General features: G+C 47.1%; 1 protein-coding gene across 2 annotated transcripts in view; it reads left to right on the top strand.

Moving 5' to 3' along the window:
- Positions 1–19,456, top strand: part of LOC106586727 (guanine nucleotide exchange factor DBS) — a 136,992-nt gene continuing 117,536 nt past the window's right edge. For both annotated transcript variants that reach the window (XM_045707348.2, XM_045707347.2), the window contains exon 1: positions 1–598. In XM_045707348.2, coding sequence (XP_045563304.1) covers positions 520–598 — 79 coding nt within the window. In that variant the 5' untranslated portion in view covers positions 1–519. The remainder of the gene's footprint in view (positions 599–19,456) is intronic.

Below are 19,456 nucleotides of genomic sequence, written 5' to 3'. Positions count from 1 at the left end.
CTGCATGCGCATGTTGCTACTGAAGGTTGCATGCGTACATGTTCAGTGTCCTCCCCTCCTCCTTTCCTCCTTCCCCTCTACACTGCTGGCATCCCCCACTCTGCATCTCTCCATCAGTGCAGCCGGGGACGTCTGCATCTATCACAGCTTCAGCATCTTCCCCATCCCCTCTCTGCAGCCAGCATCCTCTCTTCTCTCTGAAACATCCCTCGCTTCTCTCTCCTTTCTGCAGCATCTCTCACTCCATCCACACCATCTGCAGTGTGAGTCAGCCAGCCAGGCACACCTCTCGTCTCTTTCTCCCCCTCCATAGAATCCTTACCCTGGGCTAGTAACTCTGCAGTCTCCCCCTCTTGCCTCCTCTCCCTTTGGCTAAGCAGCTACGCCAGTCCCCCCTCACTCCCTCCTCCACAGCATCGGCTGTTTGGAGCACCAGACATACATACAGGCAGGCTCCATCTATCCCCAGCCACGGAGTCCCTTCTCTGGGTAGCTGGGCTCCCGTTCCCCCTCCTGAGGATGATGCTGTGGATGAAGACAGAGGAGATGGCCCTTGGAACGATGCTAGAAAGACTCAGACTGGTCATCCAAAATGTTGGTATGTGTCAACAGTATGGCTATCTATAGGAATGCCTATGTAAATAATATGAACGTATGTACAGCATAGATTTATACGTTTCTATGTCATCCTTGTCAATGATGCACCGATCAGTGTGCATCATACAGCACTTACTGTAGCTATGTTCTGTACCGCTGTGTTTTGGAGCTAAAATATAGTGTGTGTCTGTCTGTCGTGTGATATTGACCTAAATCATCAGAACCCCTGCAGCTCTGGGATACCGCAATCAGGAATAGATTGGCTGATTGGTTGAATAGACAACTAGATGAGTAAGCTAGATTGTTATTGTAGATACCTACTGTATTACATAGTAATTACTGTATTGCGGCATAACCACGTCAGATAGGTCTCATTAGGGAAACACAATCACCCGTTTACACCATTTCTTTCGCCACTCTTTCCTGAAGTTCCAAGTATTCAGATGTGGTACATTTTGACAACAGTAAGCATGTAGGACTGTAATAGGGGACCAGATGCTGCAGATCTTGTCGCTTCACGTCAGTATCTCCCAGCATCTTATCTAGATTTGACATATACATAACATCTCCTCTGACATTCCTTCCTACAGTAGTCAGGTCTCTAAAAAGGCCACAGACTGTGTGGTTTTATGTTGAAAGATTTAGGTAGCCTAGCGGGTTAGGAGCGTTGGGCCAGTAAACAAAAGGTTGCTGGTTCAAATCCTTGATCTGATTAGGTGAAAAATCTGATGTGCTCTTGAGCACAGCACTTAACCCTACTTTCACCTGTAAGTCTCTCTGGATAAGAGTGTCTGCTAAATGACTTAAATGTAAATGTCTGTACATACACTGAGTGTACAAAACATTAAGGATGCTCTTTCCATGACATATACTGACCAGGTGAATCCAGGTGAAAGCTATGATCCCTTATTGGTGTCACTTGTTAAATCCACTTCAATCAGTGTAGATGAAGGGGAGGAGACAGGTTAAAGAAGGATTTTTAAGCTTTGAGACAATTGAGACAAGGATTGTGTATGTGTGCCATTCAGAGGCTGAATCGGCAAGACAAAATATTTAAGTGCCTTTGAAAGGGGTATGGTAGTAGGTGCCAGGCGCACCAGTTTGTTTCAAGAACTTCAATGTTGCTGGGTTTTTCATGCTCAACAGTTTCCCATGAATTTCAAGAATGGTCCACCACCCAAAGGACATCCAACCAACTTCACACAACTGTGGGAAGCATTGGAGTCAACATGGACCAGCATCCCTGTAGAATGTTTTCATCACCTTATAGAGTCACTGCCCTGAAGAATTGAGGCTGTTCTGAGGGCAAAAACGTTTTGTACACTCAGTGTATTTAGGCCGATAATATCAGATATGGTTTAATATCCTTATGATGCTCCCCTAGCCACAGGATGACCTGTAATTAGACGGCCAATAATCCTCTCAATCCATCTCATCCTATTAGTGGGATTCCTGCTGGTCTGGCCTACACTCTCGCCTTCTGTTGAGTTACACATTTCTGTTAGCTAGATCTCTGAGACCAGGCACTAGAAACACACATACACGTACGAGAACACACACACACACACACACACACACACACACACACACACACACACACACACACACACACACACACACACACACACACACACACACACACACACACACACACACACACACGAGCACATGCATACACACACACACACACACACACACACACACACACACACACACACACACACGTAGGAGCACATGCACACACACACACACACACACACACACGAACCGATTCACCAACGCGCACACGCACATGCATGCAAACAGTGGTGTAGTGGAGGGTATACAAGGTGTACACCGTAAACCCACTTATTTTTCAGTGGGCATTGCGTATACTCACTTCTTAATCATCATCAGTGGGGATTTTAGCATGTAAATCTTTTTTTAAATTTCCATTTTTAATATTGCGGAAAGATTGTTGCTTCCATCAATGTAATTGTCTGCATCATTTCCAAACCCCCATATATTATTTTGGTAAATATATATATATCCATACACGTATGCATGCATATGCACATATATACATACACATACCTATATAGATATACATACTTTTTTAAGAATATATCTTTATTATCCCCCACAAACCCTACCACCCTTCCCCAATTGAAGTAAACTAATAAACACTTAGGCTTCTACCTTCAGTTTATACATCTTATACACATTTTACTGACACAATCTATTTTACAATAGTTATATTTTGTTTGTTTTCAGTCCTTCCTCTATTTCTGATGTCCATCCAGTTTGATTTCTATTTGTAACTGTGCTATTTCACAAAATTTCCGAACCTATATACATTTTACAGAGCCTGTATGTTTTACATTGGTTATCTTGTTATTAGTCCCACCCTTCAGCTCCATTCAACCCCTCACATCTATCTCTCAACATTATCCATTTTGGATTTCTATTTGCCATATATTTTTCAACTGTGCTGTGATGCTTCACAAAAGTACTGAACCTTTCTTTTCTCATAGCTTCTACAGATTGTAAAATGAAAATACATTTTTTTGCTAAAATAGTTATTATATTATTGATTGATTGACTATGGCTTTTCAAATCACCCAGTATTGCTATCTGCAGCGTTAGTTCTATGTAAGTGTTGCAATTCTTCAGCCATTCCTGGACCTGTGACCAAAAACGAGCTACATATGGACAATACCAATTTAAATGATCTAATTACTCTGCCTCCTCACAGAAAAATCTGCAGAGCTGGGAAGATTGTATCCCCCAAATATATAACATTCTATTGGTTGCAAGAATTTTGGATAATAATTTAAATGGAAAAATGTGAAGTTTTGAATCCGGCGTTGTTTTGCGTATCAATTCATAAACCATGTGCCATGGAATGGGTACATCGAAAATTTCTATTTTGCAATTTATATGGCACAGCTGTCAGTTTTTTGGTCCTTATATGAAATTGGCATATGTTTTTATTTATCACACTTTTCTTTAACTATTTATGTTCTTTAATACAGCCTGGTTTTCATAGCTGATTTTGAAAAGGCTTTTGATAAAGTATGACTGGAGTTTATATATTAATGCCTAGAATATTTCAATTTTGGGGAATCTCTTTTAAAATGGGTTAAAGTTATGTATAGTAACTCTAGGTGTAAAATAGTAAATAATGGCTACATCTCAGAAAGTTTTAAACTATCTAGAGGAGTAAAACAAGGTTGTCCACTATCGGCATATCTATTTATTATTAGATCTAACAATAATATTAAGGGATTAGAAATCCATAATTTAAAAACTAAGGTGTCACTGTACGCTGATGATTCATGTTTTCTTTTAAAACCACAATTAGAATCTCTCCATGGCCTCATAGAAGATCTAGATACTTTTGCTATCCTCTCTGGATTAAAACCAAATTATGATAAGTGTACTTTATAACGTATTGGATCAATAAAAAATGCAAATTTTGCATTACCATGTAGTTTACCAATTAAATGGTCTGACGGAGATGTGGACATACTCGGTATACAAATCCCAAAAGAAAGAAATGATCTCACTCCAATAAATTATTATAGAAAGTTAGCAAAAATAGATAAGATCTTGCTACCATGGAAAGGAAAATACCTGTCTATTTCTGGGAAAATCACCCTGATTAACTCTTTAGTCATATCCCAGTTTACCTATTTGCTTATGGTTTTGCCTACACCTAGTGACCTGCTTTTAAAATTATATGAACAAAAAATATTCCATTTTATTTGGAACGGCAAGCCAGACAAAATTAAAAGGGCCTATTTATATAATGAATATGATTTCGGAGGGCTGAAATTATTAAATATTAAAGCATTAGACCTCTCACTAAAGGCATCAGTCATACAAAAGTTATACTTAAATCCAAACTGGTTCTCTAGTAAATTGGTAGGAATGTCTCATCCTATGTTCAAGAATAGCCTTTTTCCCTTTATTCAGATTACACCTGCTCACTTTCGGTTGTTTGAAAAGGAGATAATCTCCTAATATTGTTATTTTTTAAGCCTTAGAAATTTGGTTGCAATTTCAGTTTAATCCACCTGAAAAGACAAAACAAATAATACAACAAATATTGTGGTTAAACTCAAATATACTAATTGATTTTAAAAAAAATGTATTTTTCGAAGAAATGTTTAAAAAAGGTATAATTTTAGTGAAGGATATCATAACTAGGACTGGTGGAGTTATGTCACACATGCAGCTAATACAGACATATGGAAATGTCTGCTCTACCCAAAATTACAACATATTAATTACAGCATTACCACAGAAATGGAAGAGGCAAGGAGAAGGTGAAAAAAGTAAGGAACTTGTATGTCGGCCTAGCATGTAAATCTTGCAGGGGCAAACTCCCCCCAATTTTTTTAGATGCATGCCAGCAAAGCCACTACACAACACCAAACAATACATTAATTGCACTATAACGGTGACAAACGGTGCCCACAAACTGTTAGGGCCTACATAAAGCTGTCCCAACAGCAGAGCTTTCTTTCCAGAACCATGGAGTGAATCCTTATCACTGCTACACCTGGCTATCAGCAGGGCCTTGTCTGGCAGCGACACAGTTAATTCAGCCTCATTTACTGCCTTTTAAAAAAACATAGCTGATATGGCTGACTTGCTTAAACAAATGTGGTTTCTACTGACAATTGAGATGTACAAACTATGGCATAAGGGAACGATGAGCGGATAAGAGGCATTCCGTAATATCGATTAAGACATTAATGAACGAGCTAAGACGGACGTAGTCAATATAACTGTGTTCAGCACTTTTGAAATGTACAGCGACAGAATGCAGAACATGAGCTGCTCTTACAGTATTTTCCCTGTACACCAAGTCTGAACCATAGGATAAATAAAGGGAGCATATAAGCAGACAATGAAAGCTCTTACAATATTAGACGATGACATTTCTCAAAAACAGGTCATAGGCTACATGTGCACCACTGAGTCAGAACAGTAACGTTAGGTGAAATTAAGAGGTGAAAATAGACCAAATTATTAGGGTGAGGCACATAGGCTACTAACAGCTTACTACACAACATACACTTAGTATTACTTTCTTAGCTACAGTATACATATCTCCCTGGCGTATTACATAATTTATGCAGCAGCATATAAGACATTTATGGACTCACCTTTTTGTGATGTGCTCACTTGAACAGGAAGGTGGCAAGGTGGTCCTTCGTGGGCAAATTCTGTCATCAAAGAAAGAGAAAGCGATTTACAATTCCGAGTTGGATGACCGTTCAAAATGTATTTTCCCAGTCTGAGCTCGTTTACTCCCGACTTCCAAGTTGTAATGCTTGCGGTTAGCCACTGTCACTGATTCCTTCCAAACCACTCATTGTTGAATTTACAACTTGTTGTGTAATGTTTATGTCCAATGGCCGATGAGCACTGATAAGTTTTATCTATAATTTATCTTCATTATTTCTCTTCATATGACAAGGATTTGCCAGTAGATTGTCGACTTCATTCAGAGTGTATGTCATTGTTTCTCATAGAATGTTTCGCACAGGGCGCCTTCCCTTCACCGGGCTGGCCGTTTGGGGAAAAATGTTGCCAAAACTAGTGTCTACCCACTTCACACACACACACACTTGGGCCGAGCGTGGGGCCAGTATACCCGAGCCTTTCGAATACCCGAGCCTTTTGAATAGCCGAGTCGACAAGATGAAAAACCTGTTGATGTGTCCTTGAGCAAGGTACTTAACCTTCATTTGCTCCATTTGCGCCATACTATTATGGTTGATCCTGTAAAACGACACATTTCACTGCACCTCTCCGGTATATATATATATATGTTATTATTATTTTATTTTATTTTTTTCTACTGCATCATTGATTGTATGTTGTTTTACTCCATGTGTTTTTGTATGTTGTTGAACTGCTTTGCTTTATCTTGGCCAGGTCGCAATTGTAAATGAGAACTTGTTCTCAACTTGCCTACCTGGTTAAATAAAGGTGAAATAAATAAAATAAAAAAATATGTGACAATACAATATATAATATCAGCTTTAGGCCCAAAGAGGCAGCTCTCCAGATATTGGTCAGATGGATGTTGGTCAGACAGACTTACAGAGGTGATATATCCTCCTACTGTACTTGACAATACTGTGAACAGATATAACTGTTACCATGGCAACACCAGTGTCAATGTTATGGCCGTCAGCTCAATGGAATCATACAAGCTTTGGAGATGTTATGTAGAGGAGTGTGTGTGTGTATATGTGGTGTTACTGTATTAGTGGGGTTCATGTTCGGTTCATGTGTGTGTGGGTTGGATGCTGTGTGATGTGAAGGCAAAGTGGAAGGAGTCATGGACAGGTGAGTGATGGTAGAGAGGAAGGCGTCATGGACAGGTGAGTGATGGTAGAGAGGAAGGAGTCATGGACAGGTGAAGTGATGGTAGAGAGGAAGCAGTTATGGACAGGTAGGTGATGGTAGAGAGGAAGCAGTTATGGACAGGTGGGTGATGGTAGAGAGGAAGGAGTCATGGACAGGTGAGGAATGGTAGAGAGGAAGGAGTCATGGACAGGTGAAGTGATGGTAGAGAGGAAGGAGTCATGGACAGGTGGGTGATGGTAGAGAGGAAGGAGTCATGGACAGGTGAGTGATGGTAGAGAGGAAGGAGTCATGGACAGGTGAAGTGATGGTAGAGAGGAAGGAGTCATGGACAGGTGAGTGATGGTAGAGAGGAAGGAGTCATGGACAGGTGGGTGATGGTAGAGAGGAAGGAGTCATTGACAGGTGAGTGATGGTAGAGAGGAAGCAGTTATGGACAGGTGGGTGATGGTAGAGAGGAAGGCGTCATGGACAGGTGGGTGATGGTAGAGAGGAAGGCGTCATTGACAGGTGAGTGATGGTAGAGAGGAAGGAGTCATGGACAGGTGGGTGATGGTAGAGAGGAAGGAGTTATGGACAGGTGAGTGATGGTAGAGAGGAAGGAGTCATGGACAGGTGGGTGATGGTAGAGAGGAAGCAGTTATGGACAGGTGGGTGATGGTAGAGAGGAAGGAGTCATGGACAGGTGGGTGATGGTAGAGAGGAAGCAGTTATGGACAGGTGAGTGATGGTAGAGAGGAAGCAGTTATGGACAGGTGAAGTGATGGTAGAGAGGAAGGAGTCATGGACAGGTGAGTGATGGTAGAGAGGAAGGAGTCATGGACAGGTGAAGTGATGGTAGAGAGGAAGGAGTCATGGACAGGTGAGTGATGGTAGAGAGGAAGGCGTCATGGACAGGTGAGTGATGGTAGAGAGGAAGGAGTCATGGACAGGTGAGTGATGGTAGAGAGGAAGGAGTCATGGACAGGTGAGTGATGGTAGAGAGGAAGCAGTTATGGACAGGTGAGTGATGGTAGAGAGGAAGGCGTCATGGACAGGTGGGTGATGGTAGAGAGGAAGCAGTTATGGACAGGTGGGTGATGGTAGAGAGGAAGGCATTGTGGACAGGTGAGTGATGGTAGAGAGGAAGGAGTCATGGACAGGTGGGTGATGGTAGAGAGGAAGCAGTTATGGACAGGTGAGTGATGGTAGAGAGGAAGCAGTTATGGACAGGTGAAGTGATGGTAGAGAGGAAGGAGTCATGGACAGGTGAGTGATGGTAGAGAGGAAGGAGTCATGGACAGGTGAGTGATGGTAGAGAGGAAGGAGTCATGGACAGGTGAGTGATGGTAGAGAGGAAGGCGTCATTGACAGGTGAGTGATGGTAGAGAGGAAGGAGTCATGGACAGGTGGGTGATGGTAGAGAGGAAGCAGTTATGGACAGGTGGGTGATGGTAGAGAGGAAGCAGTTATGGACAGGTGAGTGATGGTAGAGAGGAAGGCATCGTGGACAGGTGAGTGATGGTAGAGAGGAAGGAGTCATGGACAGGTGAGTGATGGTAGAGAGGAAGGAGTCATGGACAGGTGAGTGATGGTAGAGAGGAAGCAGTTATGGACAGGTGAGTGATGGTAGAGAGGAAGGAGTCATGGACAGGTGGGTGATGGTAGAGAGGAAGGCATTGTGGACAGGTGAGTGATGGTAGAGAGGAAGCAGTTATGGACAGGTGAGTGATGGTAGAGCGGAAGGCATTGTGGACAGGTGAGTGATGGTAGAGAGGAAGCAGTTATGGACAGGTGAGTGATGGTAGAGAGGAAGGCATTGTGGACAGGTGAGTGATGGTAGAGAGGAAGCAGTTATGGACAGGTGAGTGATGGTAGAGAGGAAGGCATTGTGGACAGGTGAGTGATGGTAGAGAGGAAGGCGTCATGGACAGGTGAGTGATGGCAGAGAGGAAGCAGTCATGGACAGGTAGGAGGTCTTCCAAACCTCATATTACTGGACCAAGACTGCCTCACATAAAGACAGATACCCCCCTGTGTTCTTTGGACAAATCTCCTGTCTCTCTGGTCTTTGATGAAAGCTTTTGTTTTTAGCAGTCTTTTTGTTGTCTGTTGTTAGGGAGAATGAGATTTCTCTCCGGCCATGAGAGAGAAATAGGACAGACTCTCAGCCTGAACCATGCCCTCACACTGATCATAGTAGACAGCAGAGAAAGAGTCAAAGAGAGATAAAGATTAAGTCATCCATTACTGTCTGTATACTGTGCGTTCTGCGCTGTACAATTCAACTCAACTTGCAGTGTGGCACGCACACACACCAGACAGCACCGCCCTGGCTGACTAAATTCTAGTTTTGTCTTTGTGATTTCTAATCTGAACTGCACCTTGCTGCAGAAAGACTCTCTCTCTCTCATCAGGAATATAATGTGTTGTAATCAGCAGAGAGTGTGGAGATCACTTCTCTCCTCTATTTCCTAAATGGCTGATTTGACCTACTTCCAGTCAATCCACCCACTGGCACATCTACAGATGTAGGATCTTCATTTGATCACTCTTTTGTTGCTGAGAATTGTCCTGCGCCACACGAAATGCAGATGAGCTTAGTGATGAACATAAATTCACTGAAAACCTGCAATAACACACAGAAGTTTTCGTGTAGCCTCATTTTGACCAGCTAATAGCCTAACCACTAATCAAGCAACATTATGGACTAAACGTTCAAATCCTGTTGATGCAGGATTATTTTTGCTGCGACAGTACTGGTCAAATTAAGATTTTACATCTGTAGATCACACTATGTTTTTTAAATAATTGTGTCAGGGTACGCTTTTAAATTATATCAATTATATAAATCTCAACCGTTTATCTTCTCCAGTGATGAAGACATGAATGTCTCATGGTATGGTGGGTTATGCTAAATGGGTCAACTTTGAGCACCTTTATCTATTGAATGTTTTGGTATTCAGGTCCAAAAAGTGACTTTCTGAGCACTTCTACAACAGGCAAATATGTATGGAAGGTTTTGTTCAAATCGAAAAGGGGTGCCGTCAAAAAGTGATTGAATTCAAATGGATTTACCCGTCACCAATCTGTCTTATAATAGTGGCCATCATCTGAAAAAATTGTTGATATTGTGCATGACAATGAAAAGCCTAGTAATTCTATTTAATAGCTATGCTTCTATTTCTGCTCATGGGGTTTACATAGGTAGGGTTTGACTGGCTTCAGATCATGTTACAGCATTATAACACAGGGAGTGTGTCTGACAATTTTCCTGGTTTTCTGGCTGCGTGATTTGAGGCAGCTGGAAAACTAATTTTGTCCACATCCAGAACAGCTTCACCTTAACTCCTGTTTCTGTGGTTTATGACCAGCAGGGTTGCCAGAAGCCCATGCTTGTTTTAGATCAGTGTTTCTCAACCCATTCCTTGGGGATTGCCAGGATGGGCACGTTTTCATCTAGCCCAGAATTCTCTAGCCACAACTCAGTCTCAAGCTTGACAAACAGGGAACTGAGTTTCAATGTTCGGTGTGTGGGGGGGGGGGGGGGGGGTGTAATGGCTGTCGTCGGGAATGGAGGACCAACACGCAGCAGGAATGTGGATGCTCATCTTGTATTTAAGTCAAGAGAACACCAAAATAACAAACAAAGAACGCACGAACAACAAAACAGTCTTGTCAGGCTCACACATGCAAAACAAGAAACAATCTCCCACAACACCAAACCAAACAATTACCCATATATAGGACTCTCAATCAGAGGCAACGAGAAAGCACCTGCCTCCAATTAAGAGTCCAACCCCCCATCAACCTAAACATAGAAATACAACAAACCAGAAAGAACATAGAAATACAAAACATAGAACATAGACCAAAACCCGGAAATAATAAATCAAACACCCTACTACATAAATCACCACCCCGAACCACGTAAACAAAATACCCTCTGCCACGTCCTGACCAAACTACAATAACAAATAACCCTTATACTGGTCAGGACGTGACAGTGGGAGGGTGATGGAGAGAGAACGAAAGGAGAGGGTATAGAGTGGGAGGGTGATGGAGAGAGGAGAGGAGTGGGTATAGAATAGGAGGGTGATGGAGAGGGTATAGAGTGGGAAAGTGATGGAGAGGGTATAGAGTGGGAGGGTGATGGAGAGAGGAGAGGGTATAGAGTGGGAGAGTGATGGAGAGAGGAGAGGAGTGGGTATAGAATAGGAGGGTGATGGAGAGGGTATAGAGTGGGAAAGTGATGGAGAGGGTATAGAGTGGGAGGGTGATGGAGAGAGGAGAGGGTATAGAGTGGGAGAGTGATGAGAGAGGAGAGGGTATAGAGTAGGAGGGTGATGGAGAGGGTATAGAGTGAGAAAGTGATGGAGAGGGTATAGAGTGGGAGGGTGATGGAGAGAGGAGAGGGTATTTTATTTATTTATTTATTTCACCTTTATTTAACCAGGTAGGCAAGTTGAGAACAAGTTCTCATTTACAATTGCGACCTGGCCAAGATAAAGCAAAGCAGTTCGACAACATACAAAAACACAGAGTTACACATGGAGTAAAACAACATACAATCAATGATGCAGTAGAAAAAAAATAAAAAAATAAAATAAGATTATATACAATGTGAGCAAATGATGTGAGATAAGGGAGGTAAAGGCAAAAAAATGCCATGGTGGCAAAGTAAATAAAGTATAGCAAGAAAAACACTGGAATGGTAGATTTGTAGTTTGAAGAAAGTTCAGAGATAAAATATAAATAATATGGTGCAAAGGAGCAAAATAAATAAAATAAATAAATACAGTAGGGGAAGAGGTAGTAGTTTGGGCTAAATTATAGATGGGCTATGTACAGGTGCAGTGATCTGTGAGCTGCTCTGACAGCTGGTGCTTAAAGCTAGTGACAGCTGGTGACAGCTGGTGCTTATAGAGTGAGAGGGTGATGGAGAGGGTATAGAGTGAGAAAGTGATGGAGAGGGTATAGACTGGGAGGGTGATGGAGAGGGTATAGAGTGGGAGGGTGATGGAGAGAGGAGAGGGTATAGAGTGGGAGGGTGATGAGAGAGAGAGGAGAGGGTATAGAGTGGGAGGGTGATGAGAGGGTATAGAGTGGGAGGGTGATGGAGAGGGTATAGAGTGGGAGGGTGATGGAGAGAGGAGAGGGTATAGAGTGGGAGGGTGATGGAGAGAGGAGAGGGTATAGAGTGGGAGGGTGATGGAGAGAGGAGAGGGTATAGAGTGGGAGGGTGATGGAGAGAGGAGAGGGTATAGAGTGGGAGGGTGATGGAGAGAGGAGAGGGTATAGAGTGGGAGGGTGATGAGAGAGAGAGGAGAGGGTATAGAGTGGGAGGGTGATGAGAGAGAGAGGAGAGGGTATAGAGTGGGAGGGTGATGAGAGAGAGAGGAGAGGGTATAGAGTGGGAGGGTGATGGAGAGAGGAGAGGGTATAGAGTGGGAGGGTGATGGAGAGAGGAGAGGGTATTGAGTGGGAGGGTGATGAGAGAGAGAGGAGAGGGTATAGAGTGGGAGGGTGATGAGAGAGAGGAGAGGGTATAGAGTGGGAGGGTGATGGAGAGAGGGGAGGGTGATGAGAGAGAGAGGAGAGGGTATAGAGTGGGAGGGTGATGAGAGAGAGAGGAGAGGGTATCGAGTGGGAGGGTGATGAGAGAGAGAGGAGAGGGTATAGAGTGGGAGGGTGATGGAGAGAGGAGAGGGTATAGAGTGGGAGGGTGATGGAGAGAGAGGAGAGGGTATAGAGTGGGAGGGTGATGGAGAGGGTATAGAGTGGGAGGGTGATGAGAGAGAGAGGAGAGGTTATAGAGTGGGAGGGTGATGAGAGAGAGAGGAGAGGGTATAGAGTGGGAGGGTGATGGAGAGGGTATAGAGTGGGAGGGTGATGGAGAGAGAGGAGAGGGTATAGAGTGGGAGGGTGATGGAGAGAGGAGAGGTTATAGAGTGGGAGGGTGATGAGAGAGAGAGGAGAGGGTATAGAGTGGGAGGGTGATGGAGAGAGGAGAGGGTATAGAGTGGGAGGGTGATGGAGAGGGTATAGAGTGGGAGGGTGATGGAGAGGGTATAGAGTGGGAGGGTGATGGAGAGAGAGGAGAGGGTATAGAGTGGGAGGGTGATGGAGAGAGGAGAGGGTATAGAGTGGGAGGGTGATGGAGAGAGAGGAGAGGGTATAGAGTGGGAGGGTGATGAGAGAGAGGCGAGGGTATAGAGTGGGAGGGTGATGAGAGAGAGAGGAGAGGGTATAGAGTGGGAGGGTGATGGAGAGAGGAGAGGGTATAGAGTGGGAGGGTGATGGAGAGAGAGGAGAGGGTATAGAGTGGGAGGGTGATGAGAGAGAGAGGAGAGGGTATAGAGTGGGAGGGTGATGAGAGAGAGAGGAGAGGGTATAGAGTGGGAGGATGATGAGAGAGAGAGGAGAGGGTATAGAGTGGGAGGGTGATGAGAGAGAGAGGAGAGGGTATAGAGTGGGAGGGTGATGAGAGAGAGAGGAGAGGGTATAGAGTGGGAGGGTGATGGAGAGGGTATAGAGTGGGAGGGTGATGGAGAGAGGAGAGGGTATAGAGTGGGAGGGTGATGAGAGAGAGAGGAGAGGGTATAGAGTGGGAGGGTGATGGAGAGAGAGGAGAGGGTATAGAGTGGGAGGGTGATGAGAGAGAGAGGAGAGGGTATAGAGTGGGAGGGTGATGAGAGGGTATAGAGTGGGAGGGTGATGGAGAGGGTATAGAGTGGGAGGGTGATGGAGAGGGTATAGAGTGAGAAAGTGATGGAGAGGGTATAGACTGGGAGGGTGATGGAGAGGGTATAGAGTGGGAGGGTGATGGAGAGAGGAGAGGGTATAGAGTGGGAGGGTGATGAGAGAGAGAGGAGAGGGTATAGAGTGGGAGGGTGATGAGAGGGTATAGAGTGGGAGGGTGATGGAGAGGGTATAGAGTGGGAGGGTGATGGAGAGAGGAGAGGGTATAGAGTGGGAGGGTGATGGAGAGAGGAGAGGGTATAGAGTGGGAGGGTGATGGAGAGAGGAGAGGGTATAGAGTGGGAGGGTGATGGAGAGAGGAGAGGGTATAGAGTGGGAGGGTGATGGAGAGAGGAGAGGGTATAGAGTGGGAGGGTGATGAGAGAGAGAGGAGAGGGTATAGAGTGGGAGGGTGATGAGAGAGAGAGGAGAGGGTATAGAGTGGGAGGGTGATGAGAGAGAGAGGAGAGGGTATAGAGTGGGAGGGTGATGGAGAGAGGAGAGGGTATAGAGTGGGAGGGTGATGGAGAGAGGAGAGGGTATTGAGTGGGAGGGTGATGAGAGAGAGAGGAGAGGGTATAGAGTGGGAGGGTGATGAGAGAGAGGAGAGGGTATAGAGTGGGAGGGTGATGGAGAGAGGGGAGGGTGATGAGAGAGAGAGGAGAGGGTATAGAGTGGGAGGGTGATGAGAGAGAGGAGAGGGTATCGAGTGGGAGGGTGATGAGAGAGAGAGGAGAGGGTATAGAGTGGGAGGGTGATGGAGAGAGGAGAGGGTATAGAGTGGGAGGGTGATGGAGAGAGAGGAGAGGGTATAGAGTGGGAGGGTGATGGAGAGGGTATAGAGTGGGAGGGTGATGAGAGAGAGAGGAGAGGTTATAGAGTGGGAGGGTGATGAGAGAGAGAGGAGAGGGTGATAGAGTGGGGAGGGTGATGGAGAGAGAGGAGAGGGTATAGAGTGGGAGGGTGATGGAGAGAGGAGAGGTTATAGAGTGGGAGGGTGATGAGAGAGAGAGGAGAGGGTATAGAGTGGGAGGGTGATGGAGAGAGGAGAGGGTATAGAGTGGGAGGGTGATGGAGAGGGTATAGAGTGGGAGGGTGATGGAGAGGGTATAGAGTGGGAGGGTGATGGAGAGAGAGGAGAGGGTATAGAGTGGGAGGGTGATGGAGAGAGGAGAGGGTATAGAGTGGGAGGGTGATGGAGAGAGAGGAGAGGGTATAGAGTGGGAGGGTGATGAGAGAGAGGCGAGGGTATAGAGTGGGAGGGTGATGAGAGAGAGAGGAGAGGGTATAGAGTGGGAGGGTGATGGAGAGAGGAGAGGGTATAGAGTGGGAGGGTGATGGAGAGAGAGGAGAGGGTATAGAGTGGGAGGGTGATGGAGAGAGAGGAGAGGGTATAGAGTGGGAGGGTGATGAGAGAGAGGAGAGGGTATAGAGTGGGAGGGTGATGAGAGAGAGAGGAGAGGGTATAGAGTGGGAGGGTGATGAGAGAGAGAGGAGAGGGTATAGAGTGGGAGGGTGATGAGAGAGAGAGGAGAGGGTATAGAGTGGGAGGGTGATGAGAGAGAGAGGAGAGGGTATAGAGTGGGAGGGTGATGGAGAGGGTATAGAGTGGGAGGGTGATGGAGAGAGGAGAGGGTATAGAGTGGGAGGGTGATGAGAGAGAGAGGAGAGGGTATAGAGTGGGAGGGTGATGGAGAGAGAGGAGAGGGTATAGAGTGGGAGGGTGATGAGAGAGAGAGGAGAGGGTATAGAGTGGGAGGGTGATGGAGAGGGTATAGAGTGGGAGGGTGATGGAGAGAGGAGAGGGTATAGAGTGGGAGGGTGATGGAGAGAGGAGAGGGTATAGAGTGGGAGGGTGATGGAGAGGGTATAGAGTGGGAGGGTGATGGAGAGAGGAGAGGGTATCGAGTGGGAGGGTGATGGAGAGGGTATAGAGTGGGAGGGTGATGGAGAGAGGAGAGGGTATAGAGTGGGAGGGTGATGGAGAGAGGAGAGGGTATAGAGTGGGAGGGTGATGAGAGAGAGAGGAGAGGGTATAGAGTGGGAGGGTGATGGAGAGGGTATAGAGTGGGAGGGTGATGGAGAGAGGAGAGGGTATAGAGTGGGAGGGTGATGGAGAGAGGAGAGGGTATAGAGTGGGAGGGTGATGAGAGAGAGGAGAGGGTATAGAGTGGGAGGGTGATGGAGAGAGGAGAGGGTATTGAGTGGGAGGGTGATGGAGAGAGGAGAGGGTATAGAGTGGGAGGGTGATGGAGAGAGAGAGGAGAGGGTATAGAGTGGGAGGGTGATGGAGAGAGGAGAGGTTATAGAGTGGGAGGGTGATGGAGAGAGAGAGGAGAGGGTATAGAGTGGGAGGGTGATGGAGAGAGAGGAGAGGGTATAGAGTGGGAGGGTGATGGAGAGGGTATAGAGTGGGAGGGTGATGGAGAGAGAGGAGAGGGTATAGAGTGGGAGGGTGATGGAGAGAGGAGAGGGTATAGAGTGGGAGGGTGATGAGAGAGAGGAGAGGGTATAGAGTGGGAGGGTGATGGAGAGAGGAGAGGGTATAGAGTGGGAGGGTGATGAGAGAGAGGAGAGGGTATAGAGTGGGAGGGTGATGGAGAGAGGAGAGGGTATAGAGTGGGAGGGTGATGGAGAGAGGAGAGGGTATAGAGTGGGAGGGTGATGAGAGAGAGAGGAGAGGGTATAGAGTGGGAGGGTGATGAGAGAGAGAGGAGAGGGTATAGAGTGGGAGGGTGATGGAGAGAGAGGAGAGGGTATAGAGTGGGAGGGTGATGGAGAGAGGAGAGGGTATAGAGTGGGAGGGTGATGAGAGAGAGGAGAGGGTATAGAGTGGGAGGGTGATGGAGAGAGAGGAGAGGGTATAGAGTGGGAGGGTGATGAGAGAGAGGCGAGGGTATAGAGTGGGAGGGTGATGGAGAGAGGAGAGGGTATAGAGTGGGAGGGTGATGGAGAGAGAGGAGAGGGTATAGAGTGGGAGGGTGATGAGGGAGAGAGGAGAGGGTATTGAGTGGGAGGGTGATGAGAGAGAGAGGAGAGGGTATAGAGTGGGACGGTGATGAGAGAGAGAGGAGAGGGTATAGAGTGGGAGGGTGATGAGGGAGAGAGGAGAGGGTATTGAGTGGGAGGGTGATGAGAGAGAGAGGAGAGGGTATAGAGTGGGACGGTGATGAGAGAGAGAGGAGAGGGTATTGAGTGGGAGGGTGATGAGAGAGAGAGGAGAGGGTATAGAGTGGGACGGTGATGAGAGAGAGAGGAGAGGGTATTGAGTGGGACGGTGATGAGAGAGAGAGGAGAGGGTATTGAGTGGGAGGGTGATGAGGGAGAGAGGAGAGGGTATTGAGTGGGAGGGTGATGAGAGAGAGAGGAGAGGGTATAGAGTGGGAGGGTGATGGAGAGAGAGGAGAGGGTATAGAGTGGGAGGGTGATGAGAGAGAGAGGAGAGGGTATAGAGTGGGAGGGTGATGAGAGAGAGAGGAGAGGGTATAGAGTGGGAGGGTGATGGAGAGATGGAGGAGAGGGTATAGAGTGGGAGGGTGATGGAGAGAGGAGAGGGTATAGAGTGGGAGGGTGATGGAGAGGGTATTGAGTGGGAGGGTGATGGAGAGAGGAGAGGGTATCGAGTGGGAGGGTGATGGAGAGAGGAGAGGGTATAGAGTGGGAGGGTGATGGAGAGAGAGGAGAGGTTATAGAGTGGGAGGGTGATGGAGAGAGAGAGGAGAGGGTATAGAGTGGGAGGGTGATGGAGAGAGAGATAGAGGAGTGGGTATTGAGTGGGAGGGTGATGGAGAGATGGAGGAGAGGGTATAGAGTGGGAGGGTGATGAGAGGAGAGGGTATAGAGTGGGAGGATGATGAGAGAGAGAGGAGTGGGTATTGAGTGGGAGGGTGATGGAGAGAGAGGAGTGGGTATTGAGTGGGACGGTGATGAGGGAGAGAGGAGAGGGTATAGAGTGGGAGGGTGATGGAGAGAGAGAAGAGAGGGTATAGAGTGGGAGGGTGATGGAGAGAGAGATAGAGGAGTGGGTATTGAGTGGGAGGGTGATGGAGAGAGGAGAGGGTATTGAGTGGGACGGTGATGAGGGAGAGAGGAGAGGGTATAGAGTGGGAGGGTGATGGAGAGAGGAGAGGGTATAGAGTGGGAGGGTGATGAGAGAGAGAGGAGAGGGTATAGAGTGGGAGGGTGATGGAGAGAGGAGAGGGTATAGAGTGGGAGGGTGATGGAGAGGGTATAGAGTGGGTGGGTGATGGAGAGGGTATAGAGTGGGAGGGTGATGGAGAGAGAGGAGAGGGTATAGAGTGGGAGGGTGATGGAGAGAGGAGAGGGTATAGAGTGGGAGGGTGATGGAGAGGAGGAGAGGGTATAGAGTGGGAGGGTGATGAGAGAGAGGCGAGGGTATAGAGTGGGAGGGTGATGAGAGAGAGGGAGAGGGTATAGAGTGGGAGGGTGATGGAGAGAGGAGAGGGTATAGAGTGGGAGGGTGATGGGAGAGAGGAGAGGGTATAGAGTGGGAGGGTGATGAGAGAGAGAGGAGTGGGTATTGAGTGGGAGGGTGATGAGAGAGAGAGGAGAGGGTATAGAGTGGGAGGGTGATGAGAGAGAGAGGAGAGGGTATAGAGTGGGAGGATGATGAGAGAGAGAGGAGAGGGTATAGAGTGGGAGGGTGATGAGAGAGAGAGGAGAGGGTATAGAGTGGGAGGGTGATGAGAGAGAGAGGAGAGGGTATAGAGTGGGAGGGTGATGGAGAGGGTATAGAGTGGGAGGGTGATGGAGAGAGGAGAGGGTATAGAGTGGGAGGGTGATGAGAGAGAGAGGAGAGGGTATAGAGTGGGAGGGTGATGGAGAGAGAGGAGAGGGTATAGAGTGGGAGGGTGATGAGAGAGAGAGGAGAGGGTATAGAGTGGGAGGGTGATGGAGAGGGTATAGAGTGGGAGGGTGATGGAGAGAGGAGAGGGTATAGAGTGGGAGGGTGATGGAGAGAGGAGAGGGTATAGAGTGGGAGGGTGATGGAGAGGGTATAGAGTGGGAGGGTGATGGAGAGAGGAGAGGGTATCGAGTGGGAGGGTGATGGAGAGGGTATAGAGTGGGAGGGTGATGGAGAGAGGAGAGGGTATAGAGTGGGAGGGTGATGGAGAGAGGAGAGGGTATAGAGTGGGAGGGTGATGAGAGAGAGGGAGAGGGTATAGAGTGGGAGGGTGATGGAGAGGGTATAGAGTGGGAGGGTGATGGAGAGAGGAGAGGGTATAGAGTGGGAGGGTGATGGAGAGAGGAGAGGGTATAGAGTGGGAGGGTGATGAGAGAGAGGAGAGGGTATAGAGTGGGAGGGTGATGGAGAGAGGAGAGGGTATTGAGTGGGAGGGTGATGGAGAGAGGAGAGGGTATAGAGTGGGAGGGTGATGGAGAGAGAGAGGAGAGGGTATAGAGTGGGAGGGTGATGGAGAGAGGAGAGGTTATAGAGTGGGAGGGTGATGGAGAGAGAGAGGAGAGGGTATAGAGTGGGAGGGTGATGGAGAGAGAGGAGAGGGTATAGAGTGGGAGGGTGATGGAGAGGGTATAGAGTGGGAGGGTGATGGAGAGAGAGGAGAGGGTATAGAGTGGGAGGGTGATGGAGAGAGGAGAGGGTATAGAGTGGGAGGGTGATGAGAGAGAGGAGAGGGTATAGAGTGGGAGGGTGATGGAGAGAGGAGAGGGTATAGAGTGGGAGGGTGATGAGAGAGAGGAGAGGGTATAGAGTGGGAGGGTGATGGAGAGAGGAGAGGGTATAGAGTGGGAG

Source organism: Salmo salar, chromosome 25 (assembly GCF_965601325.2).
Source record: "Salmo salar chromosome 25, fSalSal1, whole genome shotgun sequence".
NCBI classification, from domain to species: domain Eukaryota; kingdom Metazoa; phylum Chordata; class Actinopteri; order Salmoniformes; family Salmonidae; genus Salmo; species Salmo salar.
Note: the sequence above shows the minus strand (reverse complement) of the source record. Positions and strands in the feature narration are given on the sequence as shown.